This window comes from Biomphalaria glabrata, chromosome 12 (assembly GCF_947242115.1).
Source record: "Biomphalaria glabrata chromosome 12, xgBioGlab47.1, whole genome shotgun sequence".
In the NCBI taxonomy this organism is placed as follows: Eukaryota; Metazoa; Mollusca; class Gastropoda; family Planorbidae; genus Biomphalaria; species Biomphalaria glabrata.
The window spans coordinates 35442923-35458487 of record NC_074722.1 but is presented as its reverse complement, the minus strand read 5'-3'; the positions used below and the strand labels follow the sequence as shown (position 1 = coordinate 35458487).

Here is a 15565-nt window from a genome sequence, read left to right as displayed (position 1 = left end):
TTCTTACTAATTTTTGTGATTGCACAATTACGAAAAATATATTTTTTTAAAGAATTTTGTTTAGAGTGTATTTTTAAAGTCCTTGACATTGTTTATTGATTCCTATTCGATACATATCAAATGTATTATTTATTTAACAAGAATATGTTTTTGGTTTAATGGTTTAAACAGCTTTGATCTGAAGTGCACAGTAAAAATAACAACAGATTCATAAAACAACAGCATTATATTTTCTCAGTTCAAGTAAAATTTGTGAAAGTTTACGAAAGGATATTAAAGTTTTCAAGTTTGTTTTTGTAGGTTATTATTTGAAGTATATTGAATGAAACTAACCTTTTCTTTTAGGGAGGTGGGCTATAGATAGATTATAAATATCACTTAAGATCATTCCTAATTCTCTTGAAATAGACTTTTTGACTAATTGTAAAGTATATTTTGTTTTATACAAATAATGAAGAGGCAAATTAGTTGTCATTATAAAACTCTGACATTGAATTTCAGTAATGTTGAAGGTGGCGAATGTATTCCCAAATGAAAAGTTTCATTTCAAAACTCTTGTCACAACTCAGTTTGCCTTTTCAAACTGGATTAGGATAAACAAGTTGAGCCTAATAGCAGACATTTCGACTTAAACAAGAAACAATCACGTAACATTCTGAAATAACATCTGATTAATAACACCCCCACCACATACACACACACACACATATATATATATATATATATATATATATATATATATATATATATATATATATATATATATATATATATATATATATATATATATATAAATAAACTATTTTATTTTAAACAACAATCAAATAAATTGATACAGATACTTAAAACAAAGTTAAATTTAAGACTAGCTAGACATTTGAAAAATTGATAACAGTTAAAAGAATTGCATTGTAAGCACACTCAAAAGTGACCACTTTTTATATTAAGCAATAAAAGACTAAAAGATTAATGTTTACATTTTGACTTAATTTTGAAATAATTCAAGTTTCTATGTTTCCATAAAAAAAAGAGTTCAGTAATGTATAAGTTTAAAAAGAAAGCAAGGAGCAGTGGCGTAGCTAGGGTGGGCTAGGAGGAAGGAGAATTTAAAAATCCCCCCGGGCCGCCACATGAGAGGGGCCTCAAATGAGTGTTTTTTTTACATTAAATATTATGCAAAATGCAGGACCCCCAAAGAGGTCCAGCCCTACCCCGGGCCCCTTCAAATGATGGAAAATTCCTAGCTACGCCCCTGACAAAGAGAGTATTACTAAATCTACAGAATAAAAACAAAATCCAAACATTTAATTCTTTAGTCCTTTAAATTGCACCGACTACACAGACTAATTATAATTACAATAGGTAATTTTGTTATCTAGTTGCATTCAATGGTATAAGTCATTGAACTTTAATCAAATCTTCACATATAAGATCTAAGATAGAAGCCCAGATAAAGAAAAAAATAAAAATTGAAAACAAAAAAAATTAACATATGATGCTATGAGAACAAGTGAAGTGTTTGGCTTTTACAAAGCATGAAGGGAGAAAATGCAGCAATAAAATATAAAATGTGCCCAATTGAAACAAAATAGCTGAAGAATATTTGAATAACTTTGCTACAAAAATAGTTTTTAAACAATGTTCAATAAAAGAATGTTGAAATGAGAAAGAAAACAAAAATATTTTAGGTGATGTTTATTTATGTCTTGGGAACCAATTTTCATCTCTATAGCCCGTTCTTAATGAGGATCTTGTAGAGATAGCACAAGGCTCAGTTGAAGCAGGTGAGACATGAAAAAGTCAACATGAAAGTATAGTTGAGGGTTGTATCACATGACCTTGTGCTTTGTTCTTGTTTTATACATTTCATGCGTTCCTTCAGAAATGAGAATTTATTTCCTACCCATCCCAACCTGCTGCAGGACCACAGTGTTGAAAGTTGGAAGTGCAGTTAGCGCCCCCCCCCCTCCCGTGTCTATCAATCTAATAAACCAATCACCTACCAAGAGTCTATCAATCTAATAAACCAATCACCTACCAAGAGTCTATCAATCTAATAAACCAATCACCTACCAAGAGTCTATCAATCTAATAAACCAATCACCTACCAAGTAACCATCCAGACTGGGTTTAATTTTTAATTATTTTAGTTTCCTCATTAAAAAAAAAAGTAAAAAAGGGAAAGAGAAAAAGTGCTAGGAAACTGTCTACAGCTCAGAGAGATATAAAATGATGGGATGCAGCGATGTGGTGATAAAACAAAGTGATGTAACGATAATGTGAAGATGTCCCAAGAAAAAATTATAACACTTAGCACTGTTGATTTTTTCTTTTCTTCTTAAACAACCATGACCAAGCCATAGTGACCAGGCCATAGAGAGTGCTGCAATACTTTAAAAATAATTTTTTTCCCAGTAATTATGAGACCAATAAAAAAAAAAAAAAAAGAAACTAAAAAATATCAAGACAATATTTTTCTCGTATTCCATGATTCATTCTAAGGGGTACGTAGGATAGAGTTAAAATATGCAAATATTTTCTAAACTTATTTTACGAGACATCCTCACATATAAAGTTTCTACATTTAAAAAAAAACCAACAATGCCTGTGCAAATACACTGTATATTAACTTACGTGTACACACTCTATTTTATTGTGAATATTATTTATCTCAGATTTCATTACAATAGATTATAATCATATTACCTCTTCCTTAGCTGGAACCTGAATGATTGACAAATACATGGATGTAATATGAATGATTATGTTATAAATACAAACAAATACATTGAGGGAAAGTTGTGTGAGTAAAATAAGTAAAGGATAAGAAGTATAACAAACATCTCTCTTTACCTTGCTACTATCCGGGTCATCCCATTCCTTCTCTTTCCCATTCTCTGCTTGGTCCCAAGCCTGAAGTCTACTGTGTTTCTGGCGCTGAAAGTATTGGTAATTTTAGCATAAGTAGCAATTAACATGACTCAACAAGAAAGATCAATTTTTTTAAAATTGATCACACATAAATCAATTTTTTTTAAATGACAAAACAGAGAAATATGAGTATTTATAGGTAAAATGTTTATAGCACAAATATTTTTTAACTCTCTCTCACATTTTTCTCCACGTCTTCAATTGCCTTTTTCCTTGCCCTGGCCAGGATTTTGGATGTGCCTGGTGGGTTAGCTTTTGACTTGGATTGCTCCTCCTTCAAAACGATCATGGATGATGTCAAAGGTTGAGTGAATGGAGACGGCAATTTTGTGTCCTCCAGGTTGACTGAAATGGGAACCAGATAATTAAAGATTTTATTGGAGAAAAGTACCTCAAAATGTCTACAATTTTATATTAGTTTTTTCTTTTTAATTATTAAAAAATTGATCTTCGGACTTGAAGACAAGCTTTATTATTATTTGCTTTAAATTATGTACTATAATTTAGGTCCTCCATTGTCTTTACATTATTTTCTGTTTAACGAATAAATCGATAACATTTTCATTATTTGATTTCACTTTAAAAAAATTAAGTTACAATAACTTTTATAGCTAACAGAAACATTTATTTTAACATCTTTTATTTTTCTGAGTTCGAAATTACATTACAGCTTACCTTTGACCTTATCTGCAATAAACGGATGATGAAGGAGATCCGGCCAAGCTAGACGATACTTTGGATTTTTGTTAAGTAACCCTGAGAAGGAACGAAAGTTTATTATCTATAAATTAAATTTTCTTTTTCTAGACCAGAAATATTTCTTGATTATTTACCTTTGGATCCAGGGGACACGACATTTTTTTAATATTTAGCTTTAAATAAACAAAATTAAAAAATTACAAGAGTTCTTGGTATAGAACTTGCTTACTTTAATAACAAAAACTGGGATGTTAATTAATGGTATAACTATTGTATTTATGTATTTATTTTAATTGCTTTAAGTCTTAGACATTCCTTTAGATTACTAAAAACCTAGCCCATGGTGACAACATGTTCAGAGCATATACCATTTTTATTATTATAGCTTTTATATAGCGCTACTTTCATGCTTATAGCATGCTCAGAGCGCTTTTGGTCCAATCTCATTTGTGGACCAGTGAGGGGGTGGGGGGGGGTATCTAGGAGTTGGTTTTCCGTGCTGCCTTTAGGCGCTCAGTAAACACAACTCTGCCCGAGTCGGGAGTCGAACCTCGAGCCCCCTTCTAGGTAGCCAAGCCAAGCCAAGTTCAAGCGCACTTAGCCTCTCTGCCATGCTTCTATATGACCAGGCTGTCATACCAACCCGAGTTTTTTTTATTAGATAAATACGCCTTTAGTGAATCAACACAATAGTCATGGCTAGTCATTTTTTGTAAATAAAATAACTACCAATTAAAAGATCAAAATCTAAAGCTATTATTTAAATCACACAAACAAATAAAACTACTATCTTTAGCCCTGGGTTTTTCCAAAAACTTGACAACTATAAATAATAAGACTTATTAAATAAGTAACCTATTGTTATAACTTTTGACATTTTCAAAGCCCTCAATTACCTTGCAGAAAGTCTTTGAAAACTGGGCTCATAGTTTTGGGCCATTTGACCGGGTCCTTGATGATCATGGTGACCAACTGAAAAATGCTGTTGGTGTAGAATGGTGGGGATCCCACAAATAGTTCATATAGTATACAGCCAAGTGCCCTAGAGAACAAAGAAACATCACAAAGTCATTATTTCACATCAAAAGATGATAATAATGACAACTAAATATTAAACTAAAATGTATCACAAGGGTTTTAGTTTTTTTAAAACTCCGTACCAGTATGAAGTTGTAAAATAAAATTAAGGAAATCACTCAATTTTTACAAAACTTATATCAAGTCATTTAGTCTGTCTGTCTGGTAAAAAGTGTGTATAAGTTATTTTTCCCACACCAATTGAAATTTTGCACAATTATTTTTTTACCTGAAAACACAAGAATCAATAAAACGAAAATTAGCCAATTAGTTAATCAACTATTGGTAATTAATTATTATGTTTATTATTAATTATTATTTATTGGCATAGACAAGACATGAATCAATATAAAAAAAGATAAAAATAAGTCAATTAGTTATTTTGTTTGAAATCAAAAAAAGGAAAATAACTTTTACATTATTGGTAGATAAAGTTTTACGGGCAGAGTTCTTCCCTTTTCTATAAGCTTTTTTTTTTAAAGATTTTTAATATTTTGCTTGTTTTTAACCATCCTTACAAACCCAGCTGGTCTTTTAGACAAAATTTATTTTTTTGTTGCAGAGAGTACTAAAGCCATAACTAAATACCAAACTTTTACTTTGCCCTTTTGGTTTGCTATGCATGCTAAGATCAAGTAGCACTATTGTATAGAGCTGTTTGCCTGAATCAGCCAGGAAAACTTTCTACGTTAACAGATAAAAGGCAACAATCATATATTTTTAAAGAAAAAAATGTAATTTTATACGACAGAATAATATAAATAGAAACAAAGGCAGCATAATGTTTATTAAAATTTGAATGAACTTTATAGCTAACCAGTAACTGACCATAAGTCTGCAGTGTGGTCATATGGTTTCTCCTCCACCAACTCTGGTGACATGTACAATGGTGTACCCTGAAATGCAACAAATGTAAAATTTTATCTTTAATCTTTAAGTCCCTATGGGTAGTCAGTAAATTGTTGGGTACATGCACAATTACTCAGTACAATAGGGTTTCAGGACAAATGGTTCACAGAAAACAACTATTCATTCCTGACTATTGTTTGACTGACAAATAATTTTAAAAAATGGTTCTCTTGACACATGGTTAGCTTACACAGTCAGAGCTTTGGTTAGCTTACAGAGTCAGAGCTTTGGTTAGCTTACACAGTCAGAGCTTTGGTTAGCTTACACAGTCAGAGCTTTGGTTAGCTTACACAGTCAGAGCTTTGGTTAGCTTACACAGTCAGAGCTTTGGTTAGCTTACACAGTCAGAGCTTTGGTTAGCTTACAGAGTCAGAGCTTTGGTTAGCTTACACAGTCAGAGCTTTGGTTAGCTTACACAGTCAGAGCTTTGGTTAGCTTACACAGTCAGAGCTTTGGTTAGCTTACACAGTCAGAGCTTTGGTTAGCTTACACAGTCAGAGCTTTGGTTAGCTTACACAGTCAGAGCTTTGGTTAGCTTACACAGTCAGAGCTTTGGTTAGCTTACACAGTCAGAGCTTTGGTTAGCTTACACAGTCAGAGCTTTGGTTAGCTTACACAGTCAGAGCTTTAAGGCTAACAGTTCAAGAACAATGAATGCCAACTCTTATATTAGGAAGTCGGAGCTCTGGGGGCTAACATTTCATGAACATTGTGTAAATTGAAAACAAATGTGTGACCTTATAAAACCCTAGTGGAGAATCGTCAGAAAACTGAAATAGACCTTCACAAACTGTGCTTCTGTTCAACCCACCTTTAAGTCTATCTGGTTTTTATAATCTAATCTAGGTAGATGCTTTCATTCACATAGATATTCCATTACACCAAAACAATGTTCCCCTTTCAGACCTTGCAATCTACGGGGCAGATGATGTTAACGTCATCTATTTCTTTGTCAACGGTTAACGAGCAGGGTGTCATGTGGCCAGCACAACGACCAACCGCCCTTACTTTCCCCAAACTAAAGTCAGGTACCCATAAGTGTTGGGTAGACTCAGTGATGCTTTAAAATTCCAGAAATTCAAAATCACAGTCTTCACCGAGATTTGAACCTAGGACCCCAGGTTAAGAGGCCAAGCACTTAGCCACACCGCCCCCGCCCCCCATCATACCATTGCGGATTACACATAAAGTATAAGGCAGGGAGCTTGAAAGCTAAAAATAGCAGTCTAAAATATACTGATCTTTTTAGTAGCTTGCAGAAGCTTACTTTGCTTAGGAGCTTTAACTCTTTCAGCACGGGGTTACTCTCAAGGAGTAACTTCGCTAGCAATGCTGGTGGAGACCTATTTTCTTTAAAAATAAAACCAAATGTTAAATAATATAATAAAATTTAATATGTTACATTAGTTTTAGTAACTCTAACCACCCTGCAGATTTTTGTTTCTTTAAGAAAACTGAATTATTTCCATAAAAATAATTCGTACTGAAAGAGTTAAAAAGCTTGTAGGGAATGAAGAAGGGATTTCAGGGGTTTCAAAGTTCTTCTAATCATATGGGTTAAAAATGATACCATAATAGAAGTGTGAAAGCTGTTTTAACTTTAATACAAGAAAAAAATTAAAAATACTTTAAAAAAAACAACAACAACATATTAAGCATAGTTGTATTCATTAGTTTGGATCAGTCATGTAATTAAATTTGTAATAGACCTAAACTAACAATAATAAATCTAAGTAATTTTCTTTTTGTTTTTGTTTTGCGCAAGTTGTTGGCTTTCTAAATGTTCTATGAACTTTTCACTAGTCTGAACCATTTGGGAAAGGTGGGAAAGAGAAGAAGGGGATGTCTGGGTGAATGTTACTGTGATTGGTTGTTAAAAGCATTAATAATAAAAAAAAGAAAAAGAATTGCTGAAGGACCTGAATTCAAGCTCGAGGGCTCAAGCCTCCTCAAGCTATCACACTAACCACTGTGCCAGGAAAGTGCTTATAAAAATAGAAGATTGTTAGTTTCAAACTTTAAAGCGGTGACCTATTTCCCAATTCTCTCTACAAAGTATTAAGGGGACTATACTATACTACATCAGTCAAGTACAACATTTATTACAATTCGATACCAAACAAAATAATTAATTACCAATAGTTAATCTAATAACTGGTTATTTTTTTTTTACTGATTCCTGTTTTGTCAGGTAAAAGAAATAATTGTGCGAAATTTCAGCTACATCCGAGATTGGGTGTGGGAAAAATAATGTGTACTACAAACCAGACAGACAAAAAGAGTGAGGTTGATATAAGCTTTGTAAAACGTGAGACCCATAGGTCAAATAGTTGTAGGTCAGCCCTGGTGTATTACCTTAATAGAAGTGAGCACGAGTGTGTTGGCACTCATTCCACGAGCAAATCCAAAGTCACACAGTTTTATCACTCCTCCTTTACCCAGCAAAATGTTCTGCGGCTTCATGTCTCTATGTAGGATTCTGTGTGAGTGAAGGTAGTACAGAGCTGAAACCAATTGTGCGGCTATGACCTGAACCTAATGAATTTTAAACAACCATTAATTCAATAGGCACATACTCATTTATAAATGTATAAGCTCTATAACTGATAAACATAGCATAAATGCATTTGACAATACTGGAAGATTTAAAAATTCCTTATACAGCCATGCAATCTATTCTCAGGACCCCTAAGACTTTGTGTTCTCTTTATCATTATGTTTTACATAGGATAGGGAAAAAAAAGGTAAATTTTGTTTTCTTTTTTATGAATATAAATTCAAATAAAAAAATGTTTACTTGCCTGCTCCTCTGGTAGACTGGCATCATCCTCCAGAATTTGAAATAATTCACCTTCAGCAAAGTCAGTTACAACCACTACCTAAAAAAGTGATAACTTCATTTTTTTAGCATTTCAAACCAGTAAAGTTAAAATTATTTCTTTCTTACTAGAAAGTATCAGACTTTCATCAAAATTGCTTCCACTATATCTTTAGCATTATAACCCAAAGCCTTCCTAAGGAAAAAAGATAGGAAAGAGGCACAGAGACATAAAAAAAATGCAAAGTGGAGTTGGGCTCATCATTCCTAATTGAAAAACATGACAGGCTAGGCACCCTGAAAGACACAAAGATAAAGGCACATTCCTTGTTTCATATGCTTGGGCAACTTTGTGCTAATGCTCCTTCTTCCCTAATGCTATTAAAGCATGGAATGGGCAGCCTGAGCCAGCCAGGAAAACTAGTGACTTGGTAGAATTTATGTCACTGGTTAACATGCATGACTAGTTGCATGATGCCTAGTACGTAATTATCTTCTTTTTTTGAAGTAACGTCTGTATTATATAAGATAAGATAAGATGGAGTGGATTCCTCAAGGAAAGAGGAGATTGGTCAGGCCAAAAAAAATTTGGAAGATGTCATTGGACCTGAGGATAAAATGGTTGTGGTAAAAAAAAATTCCCCAGTGAATCAATCATCATATGGTCCACTGGCTGGGTGTAGCAAAGGTCTAAATAACAATTGAGATTTCAATGGATCCTGAATTTATAGAATTCATCAAACTTCTAATAGACACTTGACACTGAATTAAATAGTAAAATCAGCAGTTGGTTTTTGTCATCATAATTAAAAACACCTGCGTCTAAACCTGTTTATGAAAAAAAAATAATATGACTTGAACTCCTACTAGATCTTGAAAATAAGCTTTTTTGTTTCTCTTATATACTGGCAGTGGAAAAAAGAAATACTATCACTATTTTGGAAGTGGTATATGAACAAAACTTAAAACAGCTTTAATGCAGACCAGGTTTAAAAGAGCCCCAGTGAATATTTGTTTTGTACTTTGTAAAGTTACAGCTAAGAGAACTCATTCCTTGTTTTAAATTTGGTTACATTAAGGGCGATCACTCAAGTATCACTATACCATAAATTTTTATGGTACTTTGAGCATGTAAAAGCACAGAGGAGTGCATTACTTTCTCTAACCCAGTAGGCCTATTTAAAAAAATGTAACCAGATAATGAGAATTGATTACCTCTATATCAGTTGAGCAATCCAACATTTTAACTATATCTTGCTTTTCTTTAAAGAAATGCTTTTGTCATAATCAAATGTAACTCACAGCAAGTAAAAACGATGTCATACCTCCTTATCTGTGTCGAAACTGTCGAGCAATTCAATAATGTTGTCATGTTTCAGGCCTCGCATAATTTCTATCTCTCGTCGAAGACCTTTCAACTCCTTTTCTGACTTGCCTAATTTTGGAATGAACTTGAGAGCGACAATCTATAAATAAAAAGTTTTCAATAAAGAGTTCAATTATCATTCCAATAAATGGATGGATGATAGACAAATAGTAAAAAAATTGGAATGGTATTAGAGATTTGCTAACATTATATGGTATAAAAATATTTTGATTAACAATTTATAGTTTTGTTTTCTGAACTTAATTTACATTCATTGTTATTGAAAAATTATAATATTGTTATTGAAAATTATAATAATATGGTGCTGGTATGATGCATGGTCTTGTAATATTGTAGTAATCCTAGATCCAGTTGCGTATACACTTGAGTGAAAACTTCAATAATTTAATTTATGCAGCATTGTTAGCAAGCATGCTGTAAGTTCAATCTCAACATTTTTGTTGCCTTTTTTAAAAATTCCAAATAAACAATAATAGTAAGCCCTATCAGAAAGTTTTCAAGAATGTCATATAAGTATACTCAACAAAAAATGACTTAGGCTCATTTATAATAATACAAATAAAGGTACCAGTAATAATTATTGAGATTCTTAATCTATGTTCTAGTCTAAAAAAAATATCTTCACTAATGAACAGATATTCCAGTACAGAATATGAAGGAGGTAATCCTGTGAATAACATATTTCAGCTTTTCAAAGCCTAGAAACTAAAATTTATTATTATTTTTTTCTTAATCAGAAAGGCATAAAGATAAGGGCACATTTTGTATTCCATATGCTAGGTCGATTTGTCCATATTCTCTAGTGCAATTGTCCATATTCTCTAGTGCAATAGTCCATATTCTCTAGTGCAATTGTCCATATTCTCTAGTGCAATTGTCCATATTCTCTAGTGCAATTGGGGCAGTTAAATTCTCTAACTAACATGCATTACTAGATTAACACATGGATGTGCGTAGGACGTATTTATCTTGTTTTGAAGAAACATTCTTTAATTTATAACATAAGATCATTTATACTTTCAAAAATAACTACCTGTGATGTGTATTTCTTTCTTCCTTTGTAAACTTTCCCAAACGATCCTTCTCCTACCAATTCCAAAACATGGTAGTTATCCATATCTTCTTCCTAGTAAAAAATAGCGATTAAAGTAGGATCAACATGAATAAATATAATTATAATATATAAGTCATTATAAATCAATAAGGGTGTCGTTTCTCATGTGGAGTTGCTGATTTCTCATCAAGCTCCTCCCCAGGTGGAGGATAGGGGAATGCCCTCCAGATATGGTGGGTACCAGGGAAATAAAATATCCAAGGTGGACCAAAATCAAACCTGCTGCCTTGCAGGAAGTAAGGGATCAACAAAGGCTAGACATATATGAGCTAGACAAAAAAAAGGTTCTACCAAGACCTAGCATGGGTTTATCAACTGACTAACTGGCATATGACATATATGAGCTAGACAAAAATAGGTCCTACCAAGACCTAGCATGGGTTTATCAACTGACTAACTGGCAAAGCTGAGTGGAATATAAATACATCTTAAAAACAGTGGCATAGCAAGGTACCAGTGGACCCAAGTTCAAAAATACGTTGGTGCCCCCCCCCCTTTCCTAATAAAACAAATTTATTGAGTGACAAAAAAAAAATTGAGTAGTCTGTGTACCAAAAGACATTCCAATCAAAGCAATGCACCTTTTTTTGTAAGTAATATTGTCATTAGGTTTGCTTCAGCTTATATTCCGTACAACCGATAGTGTCTTAAAACTCAACAAAAAAATGTTTTAGTAGTTCTTTTTCCCATTATATAAATTTACATTCCAAAAATATATCTATCCTAAAATCTTATAATGTAGTTCTATGTCCATCAGTTAACAATAAATAGGTTTAACATATATTTATACAAATTTCATTTTTCTGGCCTTCTGAGAAGCTAATCAGAAACTAGTGTTCTTTCTTGTTCAATGGATAGAACAGCAGGTGAAGCCTACCTGCTCTGTGTCATAGAATTTCTAAAATAGCTTTTTTTTCAACAGCAACTTTCAGAATGACCGCTGTGCTGAACAAACTGCTACAGGCAGAGGGACAAGGGATTAACGATTGAAACATGGTGACAATGTGTTTTTTTTTTAATGAAATTTGTCATGTAATTGAGAAATAATGACATCGATATTTTGGTAAAATACATTGATTTTGAAAGTCCTCTCTGCATCTTCAATTTTCTCCTCCAAGTAGTCAATGGTAGGTTCATCAATTAGTCGTATAACTCCTTTAAAACTGAATCAACACTGCTTAAGATAGAGTTAATCCAGCAGCCTCATTTCTTACACTCTCAAAGCCATTTATCAAATGAATGGCTTTATTATAGATAGCATGGCCTGGCAATTTATTTAAAGATAAGTGGTGATTTTTTATTACTTGGCGTATTTGTTCAGCTCATTCTGCAGACTTCTGGTTCTCACAAATATTAGAATCTAGAAATGACTCTCTGATTGCAATTTCTTTGAGTATTCCGTCTTCAGAGATTTTAAAACAATATTGTGAAATGATGCTAATCAGCTTTTACAAAAGAACAATTCTTTTTTCTACTTTGGTGTTACCCCTTAGAAGGACTCACGTGGGCCCAAATTGGTCATGATCCATGGGCCCATTTGCAATGAACCCCCTAACACTATGGTAGTTACCCCATAGATTGCGGGCCCCTGATGGTGGTGGGCCCACGTTCATTGAACCCCTTTGTGCCATGGATGATAAGTCACTGCTTAAAAATGCAATTAAATTTAATTATATTTATATAATAAACCCAAAAGACTACTGTTGCTAAGGCCTAAGCCAAATCATCTCTATACAGCGACATCTAGATCTCTGTAATTTATTACAGACTTAATAATAATAATAATAATAATAAAAATCTTTATTATCCAAAAGGAAATTTGCCTTACAATTTGTGCATGACACCAAACAAAACATTATAACTATAGAAAAAAAATATATATATACATTCACACCAGACTCACTCATAATTCACATGCAAAAAGTTTATATCAGATAGTTTCTATTTAATGATTTGATTGCCAGGGGAACAAAAGAGTTTTTGTGTATGTGATTGCTATCGGTTTCTTGTATCTCTTTGGTGATGGTAAAATCACAAAATCCTGACCCAAAGGATGATTTTTTATTTCTAGAATCTTTTTAGCTTTTTATTTTATATAACTTTGCCAATGATGCCAATTCATGACACTGAAGCTTCATGCATCATAATATCTTGTATGCTTTATAAAAATTAGCTTTAAAATACAATTAAATTTAATGAGATAATACACTTGAAGACTTATAAGGCTAAGGCCTTAGAAGCCATATCATTTAGATTCAAGATCTAGATCACAATAGTTAACTATAGTATAGTATAGTATTACAAATAATTTTAATATTAATAGTTTATATTCAAAGTTCTTAACATCAGACTAATATTAATATCACTTTGCCTATGATGCCAATGCAATGTGAATGTGACGGCAATGTCAATTCAATGGCAATAATATATCATATATAGTGCTTCACAACAAATTATCTGAGTTAGGCATAGATGCAGCATTGTCATTACCATCTCACTGAAGTGAAACTCAGCATCTTGACCAGTTAGTTATGCTAGATTTAGTCTAGTCTATAAATAGTATAAAATATAAATCAATGCTTTTCAGTTATCATGTGACATTATACTGATGATTATATTATAGTTATAGTAAACTATAGTAGTCTAGTATAGTAATGAATGTAGATCTACTAGCTACTAGATATGTAAATATGTTAATATGTTCTTGGTGATACATCTCAAGTGAGTGTAGTAAGTACTAGATCTAGTAACTAATGTAAACAATGTACATTAACTTATTATTTTTGTTTCGTTTAGTAGCTTTAACTAAATTAAAATTTCATAATATGAAAGACATTAAAATATGAATCTTTTTAAATTATGATATTTTGTTAAAATATATTATATATATATATCCATACTTATCGTTTAAATGATAAAATCTACATCTTAATGCGTAATATTGGACGCTGCCATTAAATTCTACAGTACATATAAAACTGGGCGCTTTGCTACCTTAAAAGAAACGAAAAACTTTACGAATTTAAGATCTAAAATCTATCACCAAACCACTATTTAATGATTTAATTAATGATAATAATAAGGCTTGTCTTCGAATCCGAAGTTTAGTGAGGAATGTAGTATTTCCCGTGGCTGCGCAGCCCCAGCTGTGACCTACATATTTTGCAACATTCAGGGCAGGCATAACCATTGTCCGCAGGTGGTCGATTTAGATTTTCTTTTCGCGTCTGCGTTTTGTCCTCGGCAGCGGATTTTCTTTTGGTCTCAAATGTGTATCCCGCGGCCATTGAGAGTGGCCTTCAGCTGTCTCGTTCTGAGGCCGCATGCAACCAGGTGCTCTCTTCTATGTCAGCCAAGGCAAGTTGGCGGCTAAGGAGGTCTTTGAAGTGTTTCCGAGGGGCGTTTCTGTTACGTCGACCACCTTTTAGCTCACAAAAAAAGACTGCCTTTGGCATAGGCCTACGTTCATCTCCCATACGGGATACGTACCCTGCCCAGCGTAACTGTCGGACCATAAAAGTCTCTCTATACTGTCCATACCGGCGTTCGCAAGGACATCGCTGTTTGTAGTGCGGTCTAGCACCGTATGTCCATGATGGAGCGCAAGCATCTTTAGTGAAAGCGCTCAAGTAGTCTTAGTTGCTTTCTGTATAGTAGGCCCTATCCATGTCTCAGATCCATATAGAAGGGTTGAGAGAACCACCGCCTTGTAGACATTGATTTTTGTAGGTAGGCGGAGCGATTTTATTCCGCCAAACTCTCGCCTGAAGGTGTCCAAAAGCGCTACTGGCCCTGGCCAGACGGTTATCAACTTCCCTTGAAAGTGAGGCGTCATTTGATACTTTACTACCTAGATATGTGAAGTGGTCTACCACGTTAAGGGGCTGTCCATTTGAGGTGATCTTTGGGACTGAGTAGGTTTTATTGGGTGACTTCTGGAACATGACTGCTGTTTATAGATAAACCGAAAGAGGCGGCAGCGTATGCGAATTCGTTGACCGCGTTCTGGAGATCATATTCATTGTGAGCTAGCATTGGCATAGAGAAGCTCCGTTATGACCATCTCCTTTGTTCTTGTATGGGATAGTAGACATCGAAGATTGAACAAATCGCCATCCTAACGAAACCTAACGAAACCTGATGTAGATGCCTTCGTGCAATCGCAGCCTCATTTAACCCATTAGGCCCTACGCCAAAGAATATAGCGAATATAGTAAGAGCAAGTACACAGCCCTGCTTCACGCCATTGTCTATTGCAGCTGTTCTCAACCTTTTAAGCTCGGCACCCCTTTTTACAATCCCCCACTCTGCGGCGACCCCCCCCCCCCTTTTACACAAATACAGAATTGTAGGGTAGACAATAGCGATCCACAGGTTGAGAACCCCTGGTCTATTGGGAAATGATCAGACCATTGTGTATGATCTGGCCTTTTTGTCCCACGTGAAACTACTTGAGAATGGATAGGAACGTAGGTGAACATCCCAGCCTGGCCAAAATCCTCCACAAACCATCGCGACTGACAAATGTCGAAAACCTTGGTGAGGTCCACAAAGGCAGCGTAGGCCTATAGGTTTAGGTTCTGCTCTTTGCATTTTTCTTGTTAATTGTCGCAGAGCAAATATCATGTCA

At 33.9% G+C, this 15565-nt stretch overlaps 1 protein-coding gene across 5 annotated transcripts in view; it reads right to left on the bottom strand.

Annotated features, from left to right (window-relative positions):
* The window catches only part of LOC106063606 (serine/threonine-protein kinase 36-like), a 39878-nt gene extending 28936 nt beyond the window's left edge, over positions 1 to 10942 (bottom strand). For 4 of the 5 annotated variants that reach the window (XM_056005257.1, XM_056005259.1, XM_056005260.1 and 1 more), the window contains exons 1-10: positions 10855 to 10942; positions 9760 to 9900; positions 8418 to 8495; positions 7972 to 8151; positions 5536 to 5603; positions 4527 to 4672; positions 3607 to 3687; positions 3113 to 3276; positions 2854 to 2937; positions 2707 to 2724 (exon numbers count right to left, since the gene is read on the bottom strand). In XM_056005257.1, coding sequence (XP_055861232.1) covers positions 2707 to 2724; positions 2854 to 2937; positions 3113 to 3276; positions 3607 to 3687; positions 4527 to 4672; positions 5536 to 5603; positions 7972 to 8151; positions 8418 to 8495; positions 9760 to 9900; positions 10855 to 10938 — 1044 coding nt within the window. In that variant the 5' untranslated portion in view covers positions 10939 to 10942. The remainder of the gene's footprint in view (positions 1 to 2706; positions 2725 to 2853; positions 2938 to 3112; positions 3277 to 3606; positions 3688 to 4526; positions 4673 to 5535; positions 5604 to 7971; positions 8152 to 8417; positions 8496 to 9759; positions 9901 to 10854) is intronic. The other variant, XM_056005258.1, reaches the window with a different exon arrangement.
* Positions 10943 to 15565: the final 4623 nt, after the last annotated feature.